The 24,401-nt window shown below is 30.2% G+C and overlaps 1 protein-coding gene across 1 annotated transcript in view; it reads left to right on the top strand.

The window, feature by feature from the left end:
• LOC129972916 (prolyl 4-hydroxylase subunit alpha-1-like) overlaps positions 1-24,401 on the top strand; it is a 49,367-nt gene that overhangs the window by 9,144 nt on the left and 15,822 nt on the right. Inside the window, exons 2-11 of the mRNA XM_056087236.1 lie at positions 2,496-2,695; positions 7,140-7,291; positions 10,141-10,308; positions 11,208-11,368; positions 15,226-15,277; positions 15,370-15,596; positions 16,233-16,406; positions 19,059-19,129; positions 21,584-21,737; positions 22,814-22,879. Of these exons, the coding sequence (XP_055943211.1) occupies positions 2,508-2,695; positions 7,140-7,291; positions 10,141-10,308; positions 11,208-11,368; positions 15,226-15,277; positions 15,370-15,596; positions 16,233-16,406; positions 19,059-19,129; positions 21,584-21,737; positions 22,814-22,879 (1,413 nt within the window). The 5' untranslated portion in view covers positions 2,496-2,507. The remainder of the gene's footprint in view (positions 1-2,495; positions 2,696-7,139; positions 7,292-10,140; positions 10,309-11,207; positions 11,369-15,225; positions 15,278-15,369; positions 15,597-16,232; positions 16,407-19,058; positions 19,130-21,583; positions 21,738-22,813; positions 22,880-24,401) is intronic.

The following is a 24,401-nucleotide window of genomic DNA, read 5'->3' as shown; positions in this document are numbered from 1 at the left end:
ATTCTACAGATATTTGCATCGTTTATTGAAACTATCATCCCATTAAATTCAAAATAGATTTTCAAACATACGTGCAATATCTGAATAAAGACATTACATCATTTGAGAATTGTATTATTTGTGGTCAAGCATGAGATGAAAATATATACTTTTTTAAAAATAAATTATGATATGATATTTTTTGCAAATGTATTTTATGCAGGTTAAACTTCATCAGTTTTTTTTTTTTTTTTTGTACTTTCAGATTAAATTAATGAAGTTATTGTTCTTATATGTTTTATATAAAATCAATTTTTTTTTTACCCCTTTCTCTTTATTTTAGTCACACATTTGTATGCAAACTGTGAATTCCAGTTCAAATCTAGACCTTAAACTAAATATGGACCCATTTGTATTCCTAAATTACATTTTTTTCCTTCCAAGTATCAAATGGAATAAAAATTGTTTTTATATCAACTGTATTTAATTCATAGCTTCCATTATATTGAAAACATTCATTTTCCTTTTATGCAATGATATTTTACATTTAGTTTCAGCCTAATCTTAAGTTAGAGAAAAAAGAAACAATATCGAAATATGTTGAAGTCATGATTACTTTTTTCAATATGTAAAAAAAAATGATGCGTTAAAGGAACTTTTTGAAAACCGAACAAATGGAAGGTCATCAGTTCTAAAAATGGTTGAGAAGTCAATCTTTCATTGCTATTTTCTATTTTTAAAACGTTTTTTAGTCATAATTTTTTCTGGCTTTATTGGTAGTCTGGTTGCTTTTAGTAATAAAACACTACTATTTTTTTATGTGAGTATCATTAAAACGCTGAATTATTGAAAGAATGCTCACTAAACCGATGATAATATGAGAATGGTATTAATTGATCATATTCATGTTACACAATACAATGAAACTTTGTATCATATAAACAATGTAATAAGTTATGATCTGGATCAATAAAAAAACTGCTTTTATCTTTATTTATTGAAACAAAAAATATTTATTAGGCAATCAGTTTCTGTTACAAATTTAGATAAGACAAATTTTTCTTATTTTAAAAATTGTCATATAAATCATGCAATTTTCATTGAAATGTCATTTAAATAACATTTATAAAACAAGAAACATTTTTAATGTCAACTTAACATTTTTAAATGTCATTTACAAGAACAATTTATAAAACAAGAAAAATTTTACAAATTAACATCTGTTCTTCTACAAAATAATAACATTCATAATATTATTAAAGTAATATTTCAAATATCACAAAAATACAAAATGTTATCAAATATATAATGAATTTTTCGAAACTGTATTTAATTTTTTAAGAAGTTTCTTTCGTTCTTTCTAAGATAATTTGTAAAAGTCAAAATGGCAACACATAAACATTTTGGTAATTTCTTTGAATGTGAGTGAAATCTGTTTGAATTATTCCGAACTTTTACACATGATAAAAATGTTAATTATTTGTTATCTCTTATATGTATTCTATATAAATATTAATTAGATTCATAAAAATATTTTAATTCCCTCAAATGCAAATGAATGAAAAATCATCACACTTACTAATAATTTCTTATTTGTTATCCGAAAAATTTGTCAATAATAAGGATTGTCCTAAAATTAAAGCAAAATTTGAATTTGCCATTATTTGTGCAGTAAAGTGTTGGCAACCCTATTTTAAAAAAAACATTTGACAGCTGTAGTGTAGAGTTAGTAGAAATGGAGTGTTACACGATAGAACAACGTGTCTATGCAAGATTTGAATTAAATAAAAAAAAACACAGGTTTTTTTTCTTTAAATTGTTATATTTTTATTGAATCGTAAAGTACATAGGATAGGATTATGTGGGGAATAACACATAGGGCAAATGACCTCTACAACTTTACTGGCACATATGCACTCTTTTGTCGAAATTTCCCTTGGCCATTTTGCCTAAATGTGGCTGAATTTCTTTGATGCAGCGGCGAATTTCCACCTTCAATGCACGCTTGCTTCTGAGCTTGTTGGCATAGAGCTCTGATTTCAAATAACACCGTAAAACGAAATCTAATGGTGTTAAATCACACGATCTAGGGGCCTATTCTCAAATTTTCGAGCTGTGGCCTCCAGACTTTCATTATTTTTGAAATATTGTTTAACAAAAAAACATGGTGTTCTATCTTATAATGCTCCATTATTACTAGTCCTACACTTTCAACTGTCAAATGGTTTTTTTTAATAGAGCCGCCAGAACTTTGGTGCACGAATGGTGGCAAATTCAAATCTTGCGTTAATTTTGGGACACCCTTTATTAATCAGAATTTATTTTGAGTTTCAAATTTTTGGAGGATTCCAGATAGAATATTTTTTATGTTATACTTGTGCTATGTGTAATGGAATGTATTGCAATTAATTAATTATTAAATGGAATGTATTGCAATTAATTAATTATTAAATGGAATGTATTGCAATTAATTAATTATTAAATGGAATGTACTGCAATTAATTAATTTTTTTCAGGTAATACAGATTATGAAGTATCATACCACACTAGTTATCAACGTCACGTTTCTCTTCTCATACATATGTCCTTTAGCGAAAACAGAAGTATATACGGCAATAGCAGACTTGGGCCAACTGCTGGACACAGATAGAGAAATTATTAAGGCCCTTGAAAATTACCTAGCAATAGAACAAGAAAGAATAACAAATGTTAGATGGTAAGTACGATTTCTTAAATTTATATACTCGTTATTTTCATATTTCAGACTAATATAAAGATGGAAGCTTTAATTTTAAAAAGTCGATTACCGATTTGAGGAAGGGTGACAACAATTCAAGAAATAGAAGTCTTAACCTCCGGATATTGCAGTGTTAAAAGGAGAAATACCAATCAATTGTAGTTATATGATATATAAAAAAAAATAAAAAGATTGGACAAAAATTACATAATAATAATTATGAGAATTTTGAATAACGGGGAGTGATAAAAATGAAAAACAAAGCATTTAAAAAAATCGCTTCTTCAGATAGAAATGGGAACTTGAAAAGAGTAAATTACTCGACATCACTTAATATATTTACAAACGACTACTCAGACCCTCATTAAGGCACACGAAAAGGTCTGAATGGTAGTAGCATGGCGACAGATACGGATCTGTGGTTGAGTCTTAAGGGCCATCACCAGCCACGGTACAACACTTCCCGCAGGAGGCACGCCCTGACATTTTTAGGGATTAGCCAAAAGCCACGCTATTTCTGTATCCGCCAGGGCAGTGAGAATCAACCACCGTACCAGAAGCTTTTTATTCCCATATCCCTCTGAGGCATTCATTACCATAAAGTTAAAGGTTTTGGAGGATATATGTAAATATAAGTGATCAATTAAATATAAGTTAGCAATTATATTTATATTAATATATAAATATAAGTAAGCATATAAATAAACAGCTAATATAAGTAAAAGGACACCTATGAAAAATAAAAATGGAAGATCATAAAGCAAAGAGTACCTTAAATGTGCACAAGTGTTTAAGACAATTACAGTATACTCTCGATTTTCCGGCTCGCGACGTATGCACGATCCGAATCTCCATACTATCCGGCCAATATAAAAGATAATTCTTCGTAATGAAATGTGAAATAATCTATTTTACCAAGACGCTGAAATCCATTAAAAAGACTTTTCAAAATATAAAAAATATCAGCTTTAACACATTCATCTAAGGTCTGCATTTTCACATTATAGCAATCATTTACCGAAGAATAATAATTGAAATTTTATTGCATACTTTAAACTATAAATATTATTGAACAAAAATAAATTTTACACCATTTTCATTTACATCAAAATTTCATCAATATCAAAACTAAAGATTATCCTTTCGACTAAATTAATAGTCGTAAAAAATTTTCTTAAATTTTGGCAATTTAAAAAAATATTTTTTTGCATGATTTTCAATAATAGATTACAATGTTGCCGTGAAAATCAAATCGTTTTTATTGTTTCTTCAAATATTTTATCACGTGATTTTCTTCCTTTTTAAAAGCCAAAGAAAAAGGATTCTGATTAGTATGTGTAGTTTAAAAGACGAATAAAATGAACTTATTATAGCATGAAATTTAGAAGTTCGATGTATTGGACATTAAAATTTTTTAATAACAATATGATGCCATACAACTGATCTGTATTGGGAAGTTTCATGTATAAAATAAACAGGACAAAAAAGAATTAAAATAGTACAGATTTAATGAAAATTTGAGGGAATCACGGATATGCAGTTATATCTAAACTCGATGACTGAATTTGATTCGATTAACTAATTGCCTATCGATTTGACTGAAATTAAATATAACCAATATCACCAAAGAACAGTTGATTGCCAGTGTGTTTCATAGTTGCTATCAACCGTATGTCTTCGTATTTTTACCATTTGATACATTAATCAATCTCCATTTCGAATTTTTCATACATGCGTCCATTTTACATTAATGGAACCTGAATCCACAACAGGTTTGATTTAGTCCTACTACTTGCTACTATTTTATTTCAAGTATATACAATATATTTAATAAAATACATAATATTTTGAATCAAACAGAAATAAAAAATTTATCTAAAAATTAAAAATAATAAATAAAGTTTGTTTTTTAGAGCCATTTTATTACTACAATCGCATAAAAGCATATTCAATTCTTACAAAATTAAACGAAGAATTTAAAATCCTTACGACCTTGAACTGTCTTAAACAGGTAATATTAGGAAATGCAAAGCGAAGAAGTTACAAATAGCATCTACCATTCTCAAGCAGAATATTCTGTTGTATGTCTAAGAAAACGTTTTGACATTTTATTGTATTTGTTTGTGCTGTCTGGCATTTTTATTCAAGTGCATTTAATTGCTTTACTGCATTTGTTTGACAACGTAAAGCAGTAAGTGATAGAGGAACAATCCAAATACATTTTATTACATTTAACAGCTCCTTATGATTGAAAAACAAAGATGAAAAATGTGCTTATTCCTTAAAAGTATTTGCTTACTGCGTGATCAGAGTAACACGCAGGATCCTACTGTTTTTAATGGGAAGTTAAGAAAATATAGTCAGTTCGAAATGAAAATGAATTTCTGTTTTTGATGATCCGTCTGGCAATGTGCAATGGATCAGGCCTTTTTAGGAGAAAAATTTGAAACACTAAATGGCGACTTCTGCCGATTCCAATAAAAAAAAAATTGGGTTTTTGCATAGTTTTAACATTTTAGTATCTGTGTCACTGTTCTAACCATCTAATTTATTGAAAATACGAGGCAAATATTCGAAAAACTAGATTACCATAATCAGCAATAGACGATTTGCAAAAATTTGAAGATTTTTTGCAAAATCTTGTGTCTCTGTGTTGAAGACATTCTAGACAAATAAAATTGCCACTGAATAATTTATAAATAGACTCGATGAAGCGTGTAGGTACGAAACTTTTCCAACAATTGTAGAAGTTTGGTTTTTCTGTTTATAAAGCGACAGAAATTACACAGTCCGAAGTAGTTACTTGAGTGTCTTTCTTTGAAATGCAAGAATTATAATATACTATAAGGTAACTTTTTCATAATTTTTCTGTTCTGCATTCTGCCAAAAATACGATAAACCATATCCTATTTCACTCCTGTTCCTGTTTCTATATTGATTACATTATTCTTGCAAGTTGTAAAAATATATGGTAAGGAATAGTAAAATCATTTGTATGACGAATTATAATTTTTTTAAAAATCTCAACGGAATTTTTATCTGTTATCCACATATCTTGAATATATTAAATATGTTATTAAATTTAAGGAAATAAACTATTGATTTTTTTTTTTGTAAATTTGTGTTATAATTTCAAATGGAATCATTTTAAAAAAAATTTTTATTTAATGTATTTTTTATTTTTTTACTTTTTATTTACTTATTTTAAAACTTTATTTTTATACTATAATACTTTTTTTTACTTTTAAGGAATAAATTATTGAAAATAAAGAAATTAATTATTGATTTTTTTTTCTTTCGTAAATTTGTACTATCAATCGAAATGCAATCATTTGGTGGTTCTTTTTTTACTTTTATAAGAAGATTTTATTACCTTTATTAAAATAAATAATCTCGCTTCTCACCCTCTTAGAGTGTTCAACATTTTATGTTCGAAATGCAACTTCTTTATCAATTTTAATCGTGCTCTTTTTTTCCAATGATTTTCGTTGGATTTTTCTCCTTATCGTTGCCATAAAAAATATTTTAAATATATTATTACTAATAATAAATATAAATTTTGTTATTTCAAGAGAATTTGGTTTTGAGATCTAGCTTCGTTGTCGAAGGAATCTATAAAGAGGATAACTTTTGTGCATAGTTTTCTTTCCTCTAAATATTTCACTATATTTTTAGAAATTTAGTATTTAAAAAGTACAGTTTATTTCTCAGAAATACTGATAATTCACAACTTCATCCAGAAGAGAGATTGAATTATGTTCTTTAGCTCTTGAATAAAAGTTTTCTGCTGCCATAAGAAATAAGCTCTGAATGCAAAATCGTGGAAGAATCACCATATTGGAATTTTATACCAAAATGGAAGAAAAATTTCTATAAGAGTACAGTTTTTTTCTTTTCTAAATTTCTCTATATGCTTTCAAATCTAAGAATTTTCAAATGTTTCAGTGCAAGTTTCAGAAAAATGATCATGTAATTAGATGGATGTTCTGAATGAGTCGTGGCAGAGAACATATAAAGAAATTAATATTTCAAGAATGTTTCGCTAAAATATGATTAATAAAACTGGATGTGTAAGAAATTTCAAATGGCAGTTCATTCCATTGACACTTTTATTAATTCCAACAAGATAAAATAAATTCTTTATGCTATTTAAAGTAATTTTCTAGATCGAAATATAAATTTTCTCTTATGGTGTAAAAATTGGCGAATGGGCACCAATGAGAGTGGACATTCTGTAAATATTTTTGTAGATAAATTTTTTATAAAAGATTTTCAATAAATCCTAAAGTCTCTTCTTTGCTGTACTTTCTACCTTATTAGCATCGGGTATTAAACATTTCTCAAACCATCGTTATGTTGTAGAATTAATAGAATTGGTGGAGAAAAAAGGCAACTAAAATAGATTTCATATTTCTGTTCACAGGCTGAAGGAGCAATTTGAAAAGGTGTACAAGACAGCAAATCAGGATGAAGAATCTTTCCTGACCAATCCAATTAATGCATTTCTGTTAGTGAAACGCTTGTCAGAAGACTGGCAGACCACAAACCGTATAATAGAAGCAGCTACTAGCAAAGGTAATGTGCAATGATTTAATATATTATGAAATCGTATATTCCTGTTACAAAAAGGCATGCATAAGTCAACCATCTAACTCTCCGACCCGCCGCGAAGGCACACGGATTTAAACCATAAAACTGAATGACCGGACCGCCGCAACAGCAACATTGGCGGGAACTGTGGTTGAGTCCTAAGGGCCGTCACTGGCCACAGTACAACCCTCCCCGAAGGAAGTACGTCCCTTCATCGATGGGAGGAGTCAGATCCCCCACCTATTAGTGTACCCTCCAGGGTGGAGAGATCCAACCACCATGCCGGAAGCATCTCATCCTCATTTCGAGGTGCCCCCCCCGGGGTCAAAAGGCATGCATAAAGGAACTGTACTAAAAAACTATTAGCAGGCGTTTTTTTTTGGGGGGGGGGGGATTATAATGACCTGCCTTGATATTTGGGGACAATCTTTATTTTTCGTTCGCTTTTGAAAATAAAATGACACAGTAAATTTATATTCATTATTATACACATAAATTTATATTCATATTTGACATATATGTCAAATATGTTACGGCAATTTAGTTTTTGAATCCATTGAACATGTTGCAGAAGAAGAAAAAAAGTAGCAAAATGTGAGATTAATTTCAAATACATTGGGAAGGTACACTATCTGAGTCACCTGAAATGGTTTCATTTCTGTTTGGGTGATTTCTCAAGATAATGAAAAAAAAGCGCGTTTTTAAATTAGGTTAAAATTTATTATGCCGCTTGAATGGTTGCAAATACATCAACTAAAACAATTAAGCTGAAAAATTTCACTTATAACTCTTAATTAACTTGTTGTGTTAGAACCTTTCTTGCATTTCGACATAATCGAATGGTCTATAAGAAAAGGCATACTAAAGGCGATTTCAACCCATTTTATTTAAAGTATAAAACCTTCGAGGATAGACAACTGTTTTGCTTTAGAAAGAAACAAAACTGAAGAGACAAGGATAGTTCATTAAATAAAAATCTTATTGTTAATTTCTCCATAAAGAGATGAATCATTATTTTTAATCTAGGGCTATTTTGGGACGGACCTCGTAATTTTTTACCGCGGTCAGATGGCGAGGATGACACTTGAGCTGGCATCCCCCTCTCCAAGCTTCCACGCCATACAGTGTGAGAACATTTGACCCCGACTGATTTAACGTGCACCAGACCCACTTACACGTTGATTCTTCTGTGGAATCGGGTCTCGAACCAGAAGCCCTCTGAATAGGAAGCCTAGACCTTACCCATCGCGGCCCTATTCGAAAGCAAATCATCTGAAAGAAATCAATTATTATAAAGTTATAGACGTATGACGAAAGTAACTACACATAACGTCTAATATCTTATTGAATGTTGCCTGATATTGTACATTGAGGTCACGATCTTTCTCCTTTTACAAGGAGCGCTTGACTTCAAAGATTAAATTGATTGTATGCTTTTGTTTCACGTGAATCTGCATTGATTCTTTTATAATAAAATAAGTCATATATTTGGTTTAACGAATAACTTTTTCCATAAAACGTTCTTTCTATTAGAAACTTTTGGTTAAAAAATTCAACAAACGGGGATTCGAAGTCACATATTCACCTTATATATCACTGTGTGAATTTCTATCCTCAGATCTTAAAAATTTTATCAGCTAGTTTTGAATTTTAAGTAAAATATTCCACTGCAGATTTAGACACTCCAAGAAGAAAATTTAAACTATCAGGTGTACAACTTTGTTTTCGCCGTTTTCGATAGATGGCTACAGCTGTAAATACTGGTCGAAATATGTAGATCAAAAATGTCACGAAGCAAACTTGGACATCTGTCAACATAACGGTGACGCTACATTAGCGCATTTGTTTTTGTATCACAAATTTATTATCAATCGAAGACGTCTGTTTTTGAGCCAAATTCTCATCATTTACGGAAAATGTTGGTTTTCTGCTTGTATTTGAAGAAAACTGCTATTGAGGCGCATCGAATGCTTTCAAATACTTATGGTGAGTGTAGTCAGTGTGAAAGAATATGCTGTGAGTATTTTCGACGCTTCACACAGATGCCAATGGTGCCAATGTTATGCTTTGCATATGGTGGGATAAGCTAGGTGAGATATATTATGAGGGGTTGAAACGAACGGATCTCTCATTGGAGGTAGGTATCGAATGCAATTTATATGTGCTTTGAAGATAGGTATCGAATGCAATTTTTGAGCCGAGCATAGAAGGAGCAACAGCGACAGTACCAAGAGAGACACAACAATGTTACCTTCCATCCAGGCCATGCTCGGCCACATGTCAAAACATACTAGGAAATGATTAAATAAGAGCTTTTATCCCACACGCAATACTTTCCAGTCTTTGCTCTTTCCGACTACTATTTGTTTCGATCGATGATATACGGCCTGAATGCTCCATTCCTATGAAGAAGACCAAAAATAGATCGACTGACTCAAAAGAGACATCGTTTCTTTCCAGATGGTACCTGACAACTGCCAGAAAAATGAGAAAAGTAATAGTTTGTGAATAATAGTATTTTCAATCATAAGCACTTTTTAAGAGTAAAGCCTCAAATTTCAGGGGTGGGGGACTGGCAACAACAAGGTTGTACATCTAATATGTTACGAAATTTTCAAAATAAGATGATGTCATAAATACATTACTATTTGTTTAGGAGGATATGAAATTAACATTTTTTCCATAAATTGAAATCTAATGTTTTAGAGAATCGTCTCACAAATGTATTATTTGAAAACTTTTATTCATATTGAAAAGTGAGGAGGTTTCCGCATTGTTTAATGAATAATTAATGTTTCAGCATATTTAAAATGTTCTTTTGTCCACTCACACAGTTATGGTACAAAACGTCTCCTACTCCGGTTTGCTGTTCCCTGACCGAGAAGACTTAAGTGGGGCTGCAACTGCTCTTCTAAGGTTGCAAGACACTTACCTGTTGGAGACTTCTCAATTAGCTAGAGGCGAAATCGAAGGAGCAAAATCAAGATCTTTAGAATTCACAGGTATACGAAACTCTATATATTCTACCAAAGTTTATGTCTATCTATGAAAAACTATGTGAAGATCATCAATAATGCTTATTCCAAGTAAAAAGTATATTTTTCTTCAAATATATATATATATAAGAGCACTTTCGTGGCCGAAGAGATAGAAGACACTTTGAATTTTTAAGTTCGCTTTTATTCCATCCTAGGAGGCATAATACAAGAAGCCCAGACAAAGCATGTCCGTTCACAGTGTGACACAAGAGCAGAAGAAAGCTAAAAAGGGAAAAAAATATTTATCCCTGTGACTACACACTATGAGATTTTGATAGGGATTTCGAACACGTGTCGATTTAGGTAAAGGAATTATAGGGATCTTTTAAAAAGAATTCCTTTAGGTTGACAATTCTTTATCCCTTCACTCGGAGTGTGGGAACTTGCCGATGTCAGCAATTTTAGAACTCTTGTTGAATTAATTAAATAAAAATAGATGGAATTGAATCAGGAAATAAGAGAACATTTTAGAATTAATTTAATATGGGCTAAATTAAAATAAAAATTAGGATATATATATAAGATAAGTACAGATTCTTATTTAAAGACCAATTATAAAATTATCTTTAATTAGAGATCCAAACGTGTGGAGTAACTTTTAAAATATCAGTCGAATTCCTTATCGCATTTTTATAAAGTAATTAAAAACATGAAATTTGCCAACTATTAAACTTGATCTGCACTCGATTAAAAAATCCCAAAAGATTAATTCTCCAAAATTTTTAGTGATTGTTTGAACCTTTTAACCGTAACTCCCGGCAATTGATTAAAATGCTATCAACAATTTCATGGCACTTGTTCTGTTTTAATAATTTTACATTATTAACTCTCAAACGAATAATTTATTTCTTGAATGTTCCTAGCTGGAGATTGCTTTCAACTTGGATATCAGGCCGTTGCTTTAGAAGATTACAAGCGAGCAATTCAATGGCTCGAAGAAGCGCTCGACAGACTTGAAAGAGAAGAGCTAAAATCTGCAAATAAACCATCAATATTGGAATTCTTGGCACACTGTGCATTTAAGGTAATGATTTTGAAAATTTTTGGAATTCAAATTATTATAATTTAATGTTGCCCATTACATGCATAAGGGATAATCATTCGATCTCTTTTTTTAGTGTTTAATTTTTACTAATAATAAAATTGCGTGCATGTGTAATCAGAGCAGGTGTAAGACTGCTAAAATAATAACGCTGAATACTTTTACTTGAATTTAAAATTTGAAAATATTTTCTTTAAGGCACGTGAATATCAGGTTATGTATAACAGATTTGAAATTAATCATATTTAATATTTCATTTGAACGATCACATTGACAAATTAAACAGTTTAAAATAACATTAGTAATTAAACAGTTTAAAGTAAGATCAGTTTTGTTAGATTTCAAAGAAAACTGTTCTTTAAAAATTTCCATTTTCCTTCAAAAATTGATTTAACACTGACTAAGACGGAATTAAATAACAGAAGAAACACATAGATATGGATAAAAGAGCAGAAATTCAAATGTATTTTTCACTTAAAATTAAAATATAGTCCAATATTCTGTACAATTCTGTACAATTTAAAAATAGCACATAATATATTTCGATATTTATTATTTAATATTTTTACTACCATTAAAAGAGGGCGCTTGATTATATATAAAAAAATTGGATCCCGGATGCAAATTTTTTAGAACAAATGATTTGAAAGAATAATTGAAAAATAAACTCCCCTTCAACTGTATGGAATTTTTATAATTAAAATTTCCAAACTACCAAAGTGTATCAATAGATGGCGATGTAAGCGGCATAATGAAAAAGCGGATTGTACTACAAGTAACATTTTGAATTAAAATACTATAACTTTGGCATGACTTGCATATTTCGGATTTTTGGCTGAAAAAAATGACTTCCGAGCCATTTAACAGATGTTGCACTGTTAGTGAAAAGCTCATCCACCATGGCAAGGTCATACCACAATGGATGGAAATAATCGGTTTTTAATTACAGTTAGGTCAAAAAACTGCATAAAAAGCACATAATGATTTGGTTTTTAACTATCCGTGGCCAAAAACCGTATCAAAAGCAACAATGAAAATGCCTATTAATTATCGCTAGACTTTTGTAAGACATGTTCATTTTGCTGCCCACCGATTTTCGTCACAAATTGAAACTGATGAAGAGTATGTTCCATAACACACCAGAGTGTCTCAGCGTCACGTTGTGAATGCTTTGTGTAATTCGTGCCTTCAATTCAGCTAAATTTGCAATCGGGCCACTGAACCTGTTCTAGTGATCTTGAAGCCCAGGTTATTGGAAAATGGCGACTCATAATTATATTCTTTCCGAAATGCCTCTTGAGCAATTATATCGTAGTCTTTCGATCATAGCCATCTTGTTTGAAAATGATTTTATTCAGACATGCATATTGATGAAGTATTGGAATGATCTGGTTGCGCAAAAGACTCTCATAGCATTTACTATCGACGATACAAGTAACGGAACCTTCTGGAACCATCTGCTCGAAAAAAAAATTGCCCTGCAATAAAGGATATCGTCAACACGCATTACCTAATTACTTTTGCCAAATGAAGAAGCACTGGTGTATGTGCGAATGGATATTCTTTTGTTCATATCCTGCAATTTTCTATATTGTCAAAGCGTTGGAGATAGAAATGAGTTTCGTCTGTCCATAATGTTCCATGGTCATTCATTGCCCCCTTTCAAGAGAGTAAGAAATTTTAGAAGAAAAGTTTGTCTCATTGTAGATCAGCCGGAAGAAACTCCTGAACATGGGTAATTTTATATGCATAACAATGCAGAATATTGCATAAAATTTTATGGAACATATTCACAAGCATGTCTAAGGATCGGGCAATTACCTGTGCACTTCACATTTGCACATTACTGGTCGTTCCTTCCTGTAATGCTGTGACTATATCTTTTATTGACGTCGAAACAATTGATTTATTCCCTATACCAGATTTCATTCCAAAAGAACCTGCCTCTTCGAATTCTTAATCATTTTCTTCAGCATTCATCGGATAACAGCCTTTCTTCATACCCTTTACTGGCCAGTATTTCTTTAAAACTGCCAGCGCACACTCACCATTCTTGTAAAAGAGCTTCACAAGCAGAGCGCATTTCTTCATTTACAGACTCCTGACATGCTGCTCTGATACAATATGAGGAGCATGTTCTAAGGCCATACCGTTTCCCTTTCTTGAAGTATATTCAATTCAAATTTGAAGTCGTTCTTCTTTTTCTCAGTATTTTGAAAGAGGGACTTAAATTGCAATCTCCCTGTTCTCTGAACAGACACATCGATGCCGAAATAAATCTGGCCTTAGATTTCGAAGTAAAATTAGATATTTGTCTGAATCTAAAATTCTAGAACGCTGACATATCAAATGCAAGTCATTAGCAAACACAGTCAAATTTTAGTTTTGAAAAAATTTATATGCGCGCAATCATAGGCAACTTTTTTTGGCGAATTTCGTTGGCGTGGTTAATACGTAGTACCAATTCTAATTATAAAAGTCGTGTGCCAGACTTCAACCTCAAAGCTCATTCCAAGTTCGAGATATCGTGTTCAAAGACATATAAATCAATATAATTCTAAAAATAGATTATTTTTTTTCTGGAACAGAAATAAAATATAATGAGATCGGATTCTTTGGCGATTGTAATACTTTCTATTCTTATATTTCGTGAAAGAGGGAAAAAATATATTGCTTTTATTATTTATTCAACGTAACTAAGCCTAGATTTTTTCCAAACCCACATTTCTATCTGTTGTAAGGCTAAAATATGTACGTCAAATTTAAATGAGTCTATTGTGTATATCCATAATATGTTTGATTCGATTGTTTCATATATGGCAGACTGCATTCTTTAAAGTCCATTTTTTGTCTATAAAGTGCAAGCTATGTTCAAAAAAGGATGAGTAATGAGTAATGTTTGTTTTAATAGAAGCATCTCTTTTATCAGTACTTTTTTAAATAACAACTTTCTTTATGATCTTTTTTATGATGCAAGCTCTTAAAAGTGAATAACTTATAATATAACAGAAGTCTAATGAATATGACAATTTAAGAATTAACTATTTTTAAAAAATTTAACAGAAAATTTTTTTTTAAATTCTTTTTTTTTCTTTCTAAATGTGAGTTTAACTTTTATTGTTTCTTTAGGTTTATTATGCACACACGTTTTTCAAAAATTAATGTTATGATTCCCTTATTGGTAAAACGAACTGCTAAATGCAGAACTTTGTAATAATATTTGTTAAGCATAAAATATTAAGAAATTATTTTCAAAAGCTTTCTTTTCATATTAAAGTTTAATGAAAAAAATATCCAAGTAACTCAACCACAAAATTATGTGATGTAAATATATATTATATAAAATGTCCAAAAATTTAATATAAAAAGGGCAAAATTAAATCTTTTAAATGAATTATACTGTCCTTAAAATATTTGTTATGCTTATTAATCTATGAGGAATTATTATTAGTATTTTTAACTGTTTAAACAATTGCAGATGACAAATTTTTTTCAAAAAGCTATGAGGTGGAATTAATTCTTTCTGGATGTGTCATTCTATAACATTCTCTATGAAAATTTTTAAATGAATATACGAAAAAGAAAAATTAGTAATTTTTTCTGGATGTATTGATAGTAACGAAATGCATATGTTATTATATGTTTAATGCAAAATTTTTATACATAGTATAAATCATCATCAAATAACTGTTTCCATATTTAAGTTAACATCTGAAAAGCACAATTTTAATGGAATCGATTCATGCAACATCTGTTGCAACCTGTTAATATACCTGTTTATCTCAACAACAAAAAATAACCACACCCACCCAATTTTTTTTTCTTTCATTTTCTTTCAGCTAAACAATGTTAAACATGCCATTAAAATCACCCGTCAACTACTCGCAATAGGTAAGTACGATTTTTAACTTTACCAGAAATTCATTGCACACATAAAGCAATTAATATTTTTATTTTAACATCAAATATCTATCTTCTTACAGCTCCAACACATCCAAGAGCCCATGACAACCTCCTCCATTACGAAAGCGTTTTGAACACAAAAGGAGATACCGCCTTTTCGGAAGAGGATTACGACGATTATTCAGCTTATTATAGCGAATACGAAGAATCAGATGAACACGATTCTCACTCACTCCGGGCTCTGAAAAGAGCTCTTATACCTGCATTTGACAATTACGAAAAGCTCTGCAGAGGGGAGCACATTCGAGTAATTATATATTATTAATTTGATAATTTTTTATACTAATTATCCTTGCATTTTATAGATACAGATGTAAAGAAATCTTTTTTCCTCTTACTACTCTTACTTTTTCTAATATTAAGCGATTTGAATTACTTACGCAAACAGGAAATGTTTCGTGTTTGTGAGGATTGAATTTTGTAATCGCTTTTCCATTCACTTCTTTTCGCATTAATGTTATAAAAATTTATATAGTTGTTTCCTTCTATCAGGGGGAGGGGGCACCTTATATGAGAATCACAATCTTCCGGCATGGTGGTTGGTTCTCGCCACCCGAGTGGATACAGAAATTATGAGAAGCGGCTACCTAATTCCGGTGACGGGACTTGCTTCCTATGGGAACAGTTGTACCGTGGCCGGTGATAGCCCTTAGGATTCAACCTGAGTTCCTGTCAATGCTGTCGTGGTGGTCCAGTCATTAAAATTTATTCCGAATAACTTTAATTAACCTTATATAGTTATAAATCTTGAAGCCAGATATTTTTTTCTCAGTTACAATATTTTCTTTCTATATTACGTATGTAAGGAAATAAGATAGAGTTATATAATATAGTTTTCACATATCAAAAATACCATTAAAACGAACATTTTTCTCTATTTCAGTCCTATCTTGAGGAGAGTCGACTGAAATGCCGATATACGACTAACAACAATAATTATCTTCTTTTGCAACCGGTCAAGCAAGAAATATTGAGCTTAGATCCTTTCATCTGCATGTTCCATGACGTCATTTCAGATAAAGACATAGAGCTCTTCAAGCAGATAGCTCTACCTCTGGTATGTACCCCAATCCTTTATTTTCAACAGAATTATGAGAGAAATATAAATCGCACATGGCTGGAATATTTTCCTTCAAATACGCAAAGAGCATTCAAATATGACAATGGATTTCATAGCATAAATCTATAAGAAAGCGTTGATACTGGTTGAAGATATATGCTTAGAAATCGCTTACAAAGTTCTCAAACAATCAAAAATGCCCTTACAAAATTGATCTGCTGCTGCTTTATTCGATATCGAATGGCGTCTTGAACAAAATTGCAATTCAAGTGATCAGAACAAAATTACAACTGAAGGGACAGAAGCGCATTCTTAAATGTCACTTTTATTCACAGGTGTTTCCATTATTTTGATAACCACCCATATTTAATAATTCTAACAGATGACCATATTTTTCATTTAATTGAGTTTTTTTATGTTATTGTTATTTCTAAATAATAACTTAAAATAATATTTTTATACTAGAAGATTCTGCCCCTGTTCACAAACATTGACCGTTTCATAAAAAGATTATCACTTAAACCTCCCCGGTTCCACAAGCAAATTCTATTTATTTTAATATGGATATTGTATATCCTAAAACGATTAGTGTGAAAAAAATGATTATTGATTGGCTTAATTGATTAGCTGTAATGTATAGAATTCAATTGTCATTGCATCAACTCAGTATAAAATTTGTTGCTCCTGAAAAAGATCTATTTTAAGTTAGTGAATAAGTATTGATGATGTCGTGTCCGCGTTACCACGGAAAGGGGGTACAATAGCTTCTGAGAGTAAAGACCCCTGAGTACCCGAGGACAGAAGTCTGACTTCTAGCTCATATGAAGATGAAACTCACACATTCGCTTGCACAACCCCTTTTTACAGGGGGGCACATTCACACACCTCACAGATAGATCACAGATGAAGAACAACCATGTCCGAACCGGTATTCGAACCCGGGACGCTCAGATCACGGGGAAGAAGTGAATAAGTATTAATTTATATATAATGAATATCTTTAAAAAATTACTCAGATTTTTTAATAGAGAGAAAAGTTCTCTTTAACATTAACATTCCAGTAGTCCGTATAAATCAAAACATGTTCAACATCTTTTTTTTCTCGCCTTTTTTTTTAACGCTTTTGAAATCCTTTTTTTTTTTTTATTCATCTGCAGGCTAAATTTTTTGATTTCATTCTTTCCTTAATATTTAACAGCACAACTGAAATTCACATTTTAACCACCAGAAAAAAGAAAACTCAAATCAAGACACATTCATTTGCTTAGGATAGATAATGAAATCACATGAAGATGAATTGCTGTAAATATTATCAAATCCTATAGCCAAATAACTTGTTTTCCTGAGTTCGCAAGAAAGAAATATTTACATAAATTATTTTATGAATAATTCCATGCGGCGTTCTTGTTAAAGACCGAAAGTAAGTAAGCAAATAATGAAGAAAAATAACTGTAAATAAAAAATAAAGTTAAAATTGTCATTTAAACAGTTACAAAAAAATGTTTAGCGTCAATTGACTAATAGAGGCAATACTCAATTTACTAAACTCGACGCTTGATACTCTTTTTATTTGATAGTATCCCCCCTAGGGGTACCTCATATTTGGGGAAGAGAAGCTTCCGATATGAATGCAGTAATGGCATGGAGTCGGCTACCTCTTACCGATGACGGGATATGCTATCTACTGGAAGAGTTACACCATGGCCGGTGACTACCTTTAGAAATCAATCCTATTTCCTACCTATGCTGTAACCGCGTCCCGTCATTCAGGTTTTCCCCATTACTTCCAGGCGAGTCGGAGCAGTCGTTTGTGATTGTAACTTGATAATCAAGTCACTATTATTGTAGGATTCGGAAGCAGAATGAAGAAACATTGATACTATCACTAAATTGTTTTATGAAATTCTATTTGCTGTTAGGGTTTGGAAATTAAAAATACTGTTTTTGACCGTTAAATGATGTTGATGTTAAAATAAAGGAATAACGCATATACCATATTCTCTGTTCTCTGTTATATATATTTCGACTATATCAAGTAGCTATATTTGCTCATTTATCTGCTATTCAGTCTTAATTTAACTATTAATCCTTCTTGATAAAACTGTTACAAAATTTTATAACTTGCGTTTAAATATTATTTACCTTAGAATCCTTTCGTTGATCTAAGCGTTCCGGGTTCGAGTCCTGGTTCGGGCATGTTTGCTCTCTTCGTTGTGTTCTCTCTGTGAGGTGCGTGAATGAGCCCCCTGTAAAAAGGGGTTGTGCAAGCGAGTGCGTGTGTGCTAACTTCATTTGAGTTAGAAGTCAGACTTCTGCCCTCGGGTGCTCAGGGGTCTTTACCCTCAGAAACTACTGCCAAAAATTTGGCTTAAAATAGTCACACGACAAAAAAAAATCCTTTCGTTAAATTTTCATTATTCCATTGCATATTAATACTTAAATCAAGGCATATTTTACAATAATTCATATATATATATATATATTATATATATATATTATATATATATTATATATATATATATATATATATATATATATATATATATATATATATATATATATATATATATATATATATATATATATATATATATATATATATATATATATATATTAAATTTATATTTTATTTTTGTCATATTGATTTAGCTTGAGAGGGCAACCGTTACCAATCCGAAATCAGGTGTTTTGGAAACAGCTACCTACAGAGTAAGTAAAAGGTAAGTTGTTTACTCTTTTGAAAAATGGATAAAAAATACACTATAAAGGAAAACTTTCAAGCTGAACGAAATCGATATAAAATTAAAAAAATATAATGAAAATTTAATGCACCCTTAATAACATCAAATCTTACAATAGAAAAATGAATGTTATTCTGATGTATTTCCGAATTCAAACTTATCTATCCAATCCAAACTTTTTTCTGTATAACCTTACTCCGTCCTCTCTTTGTTGTACTTGTAAAGGTGGAACATATAATTTTTCAGTCCATAAAATATGAAAAGCAGACATATATTTTAACAAAAAAGTTTAGATACGTTCCACTCTCACTCAATAGAATTTTTGTCTTCTCTGGTAAAGCTAATCATCATGAAATTTTTCTTCATATTGAATATTAAGTCATTCATCAAATTTTTCAGTTTTTACTTTAATAATTGTTTTTTTTAATTTTTCAGAAAATATTTTATTTTTAAGTTTACGAAAATATCGTTTTTTTTTTAAATTAAAGCTAAATCAATTATAGTGAGGATTTATCTAAAAACACTTATCGATGATAAAGAAGTCTATAATATATTCCTAATTTTACGATCCGTAGTTTTGTTGCTCTTTCAACACATTGTAAACATCCATAAATGGTGTTATTAAATGAAAACAAACACCCTGATTTACAAATATAAAAACAATTTATTAAAAAAAACTGTGCACTTATTTTCAGTGCTATTGACTCTAGTATTTTGCTTATAAACTAGTTGATATGAAATACTTTTAAATTATTATTTTTATTGAACTTATCAGCTGATGGTATAACAACTTGCAGCATTAATCGGAAATCTATAGAAGGGCAATTCGAACAAAAATATTCTAGTTTGGAAAACAAGAAATTCTAGAAATTTAGCTGCCATATCGAATTATCAATCTTCAAATAATACTTTATGCGACACTGTTTCAACCAATTCAGCGTGGCAACATAAAACATATGCACTACTCTATATTTAGTGCAGTCTCTTAGTGCAGTATCTGCAAACCACCTATTATTATTTCCTTGATAGGGGAGAAAATTCAATAATATAGGGAATAAAAACAATTAAGCATAACAAAGGGATATATAACTTAAAAATAACATAGGGAAGAAAATTCAATAAATACCAAGAGACAATACACTGACAAGCAGGCATGCAATTTTTTTCACTTCCATTTAATAATAAAAATAATTCAAATAATAGTATTTCTTTCATTGCGAAATATTAAAATTTTGGTTGGGTAAGCTTAATAAGCAAATATAAATTAGGAATGTTATTTCTAATTGTGTTTAACAGAGGTACAGTCTTATTATCATTTTATATTCTCTTTAATTTGAGTGGATTGTATCAATAAAATGAGAACTTGATTGTCGAATAAAAGAGAAAGCTCCTCACAATTAGAGTAATAAATATAAAATTGAAGTTATTTGCACTTTTATTTCGATCCAAGGTTGAAATACAACCATTTTTCAGGAAAGAATGGTAAAGTTTAAACACACCACTGCATGTCTCTAATCTTTCTGCTGTAATGGAGGGAGGGGGGATATAAACTGTGTTGCAATTATTATATTATATTTGTTATACTAGCATATCACGGGGTAAGGAACGAAATCTCAACATATCTTTTTGAAGCAGGAATTGATTGAGTAAATTTGAAGCGCTTTTCTTCTTTCCTTTCAATGCATAATAATTGGACAATCCATGGATATATTAATTGCTTATTGCTAATAGTAATTAGCAATGCATCAGACCACTGCATATTGATTGAGGCTTTAAAATGCATCAATTAAATTAAATTTTAGGAAATCCGATGAGAGACTGATAACCACCATCAGAGGAAATGTAATGAAATTCTAAGTTGCTTGGTGGTTTGCAACCGTACCCGAACCTACAAAGAAAATGAAAATATAAGAGTACAGTACATGCGCCACCATAAGAAAAATGTTAAAAAATACATTTTTTTTATAAATAGAAAAAAACTTTTTTTATATAACTGAAATATACATCAATCTACATGTAAGCTAAGTATGAGAGAAATTTAGGCTCATTTTCCGATCTTAAGGATATATTTGTTAAATGTCCCTTGACGACAGTCAAATCATTACAGACTGACGTGTATCATAAATTTGGACCCTTGAAACACTACTTTTAGATAGGTAACAAACAGATATGTAACGCTAAGAAATTAGCAGAACGACTTACAGATCAATAAGAAATTTGTCACTTGACAATGCTTGGCACGAATCTCTTCAAACTGAAGCCATGACGGCGTGAAATACGAAAGGCGGATCTTAATTGATCAGGGCATTCGAAAGAGCGACCAATAATAGGTTTGATGATTAACTCATTTCGGTTGGCCATTAATAACAAAATGAATAACTCCTATCAACTCAAGGATGAATTTTTATTCGTATGTCATTAATTTATTTTTAGTGCTTGGTTAAAAGACGTAGTTCATCCGAGAATAGCACACGCTAGTCAAGTGGTTAAAGATATAACAGGACTCGAAACAAGCACAGCGGAAGAATTGCACATTATAAATTATGGAATTGGCGGCCACTATGAACCACATTATGATTTCAAGAAGGTAAGTTTTGCAACATTCTTGGCTGATTTATTCTTGAATCTCTTATTCTGATTTTGGACATTGTGCTTTTAAAGCTTGTATTAATTTTGGCATCAACCGAAAAACACAAAGAATATTCGGTTAATGAATATTATCTGTTAAAAAAATCTGTGTTAATTTTGGGGATCCAAAAAAATATTTATATAATTTTTTATTGTACTTAATGCAGTAATAACAATATTATATACATTTTGCATAGTTTTTGTAAAGGGCACATTTCTCGACACTCAAACCATTAAAACATCTTATAGTTTTATAAATAATTTAAACCAAACTGCTCAGAAAGCATTTAAAAAGGTCTATGGAAGGCGAAAATATAATATATATATATATATGTGTGTGTGTGTGTGTGTGTGTGTGTGTGTGTGTGTGTGTGTGTGTGTGTGTGTGTGTGTGTGTGTCAGAATCTCTTTCTAAAACTGATTTTAGAGTACGTTATATCGGCTTCTATTATCATCTAAGCATATGATGAGATCATTGCAGTTTCTAGTAATTTTTAGTGTTCCATTACCATATCATCATTTCTAGTATTATACGAAACAATTGCTTTCATTAGCGTCTGACCCTTCTTTCTATATAAACTATCTATCTAAATTTTTTTTAAATGTAATCAAACAAATATATAAACACAAACTTTCAGTAAAAATTATGTAAATGGGATACACCAACACATAATTGCGTTAAATATTTATTTAGCAAGATTCTTGAATTGAAGCCGTAAAATCCTTTTAAGCACTTTAATTTGTTTCCTTTCATGTTTGTGAAGAAGGAATTGACTTCCTGATAATAAGAATTCCAAAATTTTACACACTCGCTTTTGAAGATTAAATTTTGGTGGAATACCAATAGCTCCATCTATTGGGGAATTTAAAAGAAAAAGAGAATGAAAGTAAATTATTAATTTTAAAAACTAAACTGTTGAAAATAATTAAAACTAAAATATATACTATTCATACTCTAGTAAAATTGCATTTTTAAAAATCGGTTTTAGTAAATTTATCTATTTTCAATTATAAATATTGATACTTATTTTTTAGAAAGGAGAGGCAGACGGATTTGCACATTTGGGTACTGGAAACAGAATAGCCACATGGATATATTACGTAAGTTAATTATATACGCATCAATTAATTAATTCTACTAATTTTATTTACTTGTCAAAAAATTGTTTAGTACTGTTTCATCTCTCTTACATACAAGTTAAAGAGTGAAAAAATACTTATCGTGAATGTATCTTATCAAAATTATGTATGCTATCAAAAGAAAAAAGAAAAACTAACATCCAAGTGGTGCTATGAAAAGTAGGTATATTAAACAGAACAAGATTGTGACATTTTTAAAGGTCTCGAACTACACATTAAGTTATTTATCAAAAAACTCTTAAAAATTTTAAAGAAACGCATGATATAATTTAAATTGTGGACAGAATAATTCGTACTGAGTTAGTTAAAAAATTGAAGCGTATTTGCACTGAAAATATAACATTCAGCTTTACTAAATAATAATATACTAAATAAATGCTTTATTAAATAAACTCTAGGAATACTGTATGAAGAAAGTAAATAAAGATGAATAAATAAATTTAAATTATTTCCATCTGAAGTGGCAACAATATTTGATTTACAGACTACTGTATTGAGAAATTAAAATCTACACCTTCATATCAAAGTTCGGAATATTTGAAGCTTAATTTATAGTTGGTGAAGGAAAAATTTTTAAATAAGCAAACTGCATCTTTTAGTTAAATTAAAATTGGATTCAATTTTAATTTTTAACAAAATGCAGTTTTAAAATTTTATCGATCAGATTGGCTACATTTAGTAAAATTATCTTTGCTTGTAGCATTTTAATACTATTAGTTTGGTTTTTATAAAAAAATTTTTTATAGAGTTATAAGATAAAATTGCGTTTCGATCATTGTGGCTTGTTTATATCCTTAATAATGATAATTTTGAAAAATTTCATTGACCCAAAATTTATTGACTGCAACGATCCTGAATAATTAAAAATATAATCAGTTGAAATTTGATGGTAATCTTTGGACAAAAAAATTTTCGAACTAATTGACATATATATTTATTTACTAGTCGCCCTTGGCAACTCGATGTTTCGCCAGCATTATTGTTTATATTTAATGTTACTTAAACCTTCTGATTATAACTTCATGTTCATAATTATGCAAAATATCAGACATAAAAGCCTTTTTATTTTAATCACACTGCTTAACCTCTGTTTATTGTATACTTGAAACTCTCAAATGAAGATCCATCCAATCACAGTACTATTAATAATGCAAATGCCGGTTTATTTACCTTCTAAATTTCTAGTAACCTGACTTCACTTTTTATTTTTTTATTTTATTTTATTTTATTTATTTATTTGTGAATGCAGATATTAAGAGAATCTTTCTTCTTCAGCTTTTAATAATGGAAGAAAATCATGCGACTTAATATTGGATGAAACAATGAAAATGGTTTGAATATCAGGACAATAATGTAATCTGTTGTTGGAAATCTGGCAAAATATATTTCTTTAAAAATTTTTAAAATTCAGAACCATTTTCGCGACTATTAAATTTATATCATTAGAAAGACAATTTTCTAAATTTTGAAGCGGTGTAAAACT

Source organism: Argiope bruennichi, chromosome 6, assembly GCF_947563725.1.
Source record: "Argiope bruennichi chromosome 6, qqArgBrue1.1, whole genome shotgun sequence".
Lineage (NCBI taxonomy): Eukaryota > Metazoa > Arthropoda > Arachnida > Araneae > Araneidae > Argiope > Argiope bruennichi.
The sequence above is the reverse complement of the archived record's forward strand: the minus strand, read 5'-3'. Positions and strand labels throughout refer to the sequence as shown.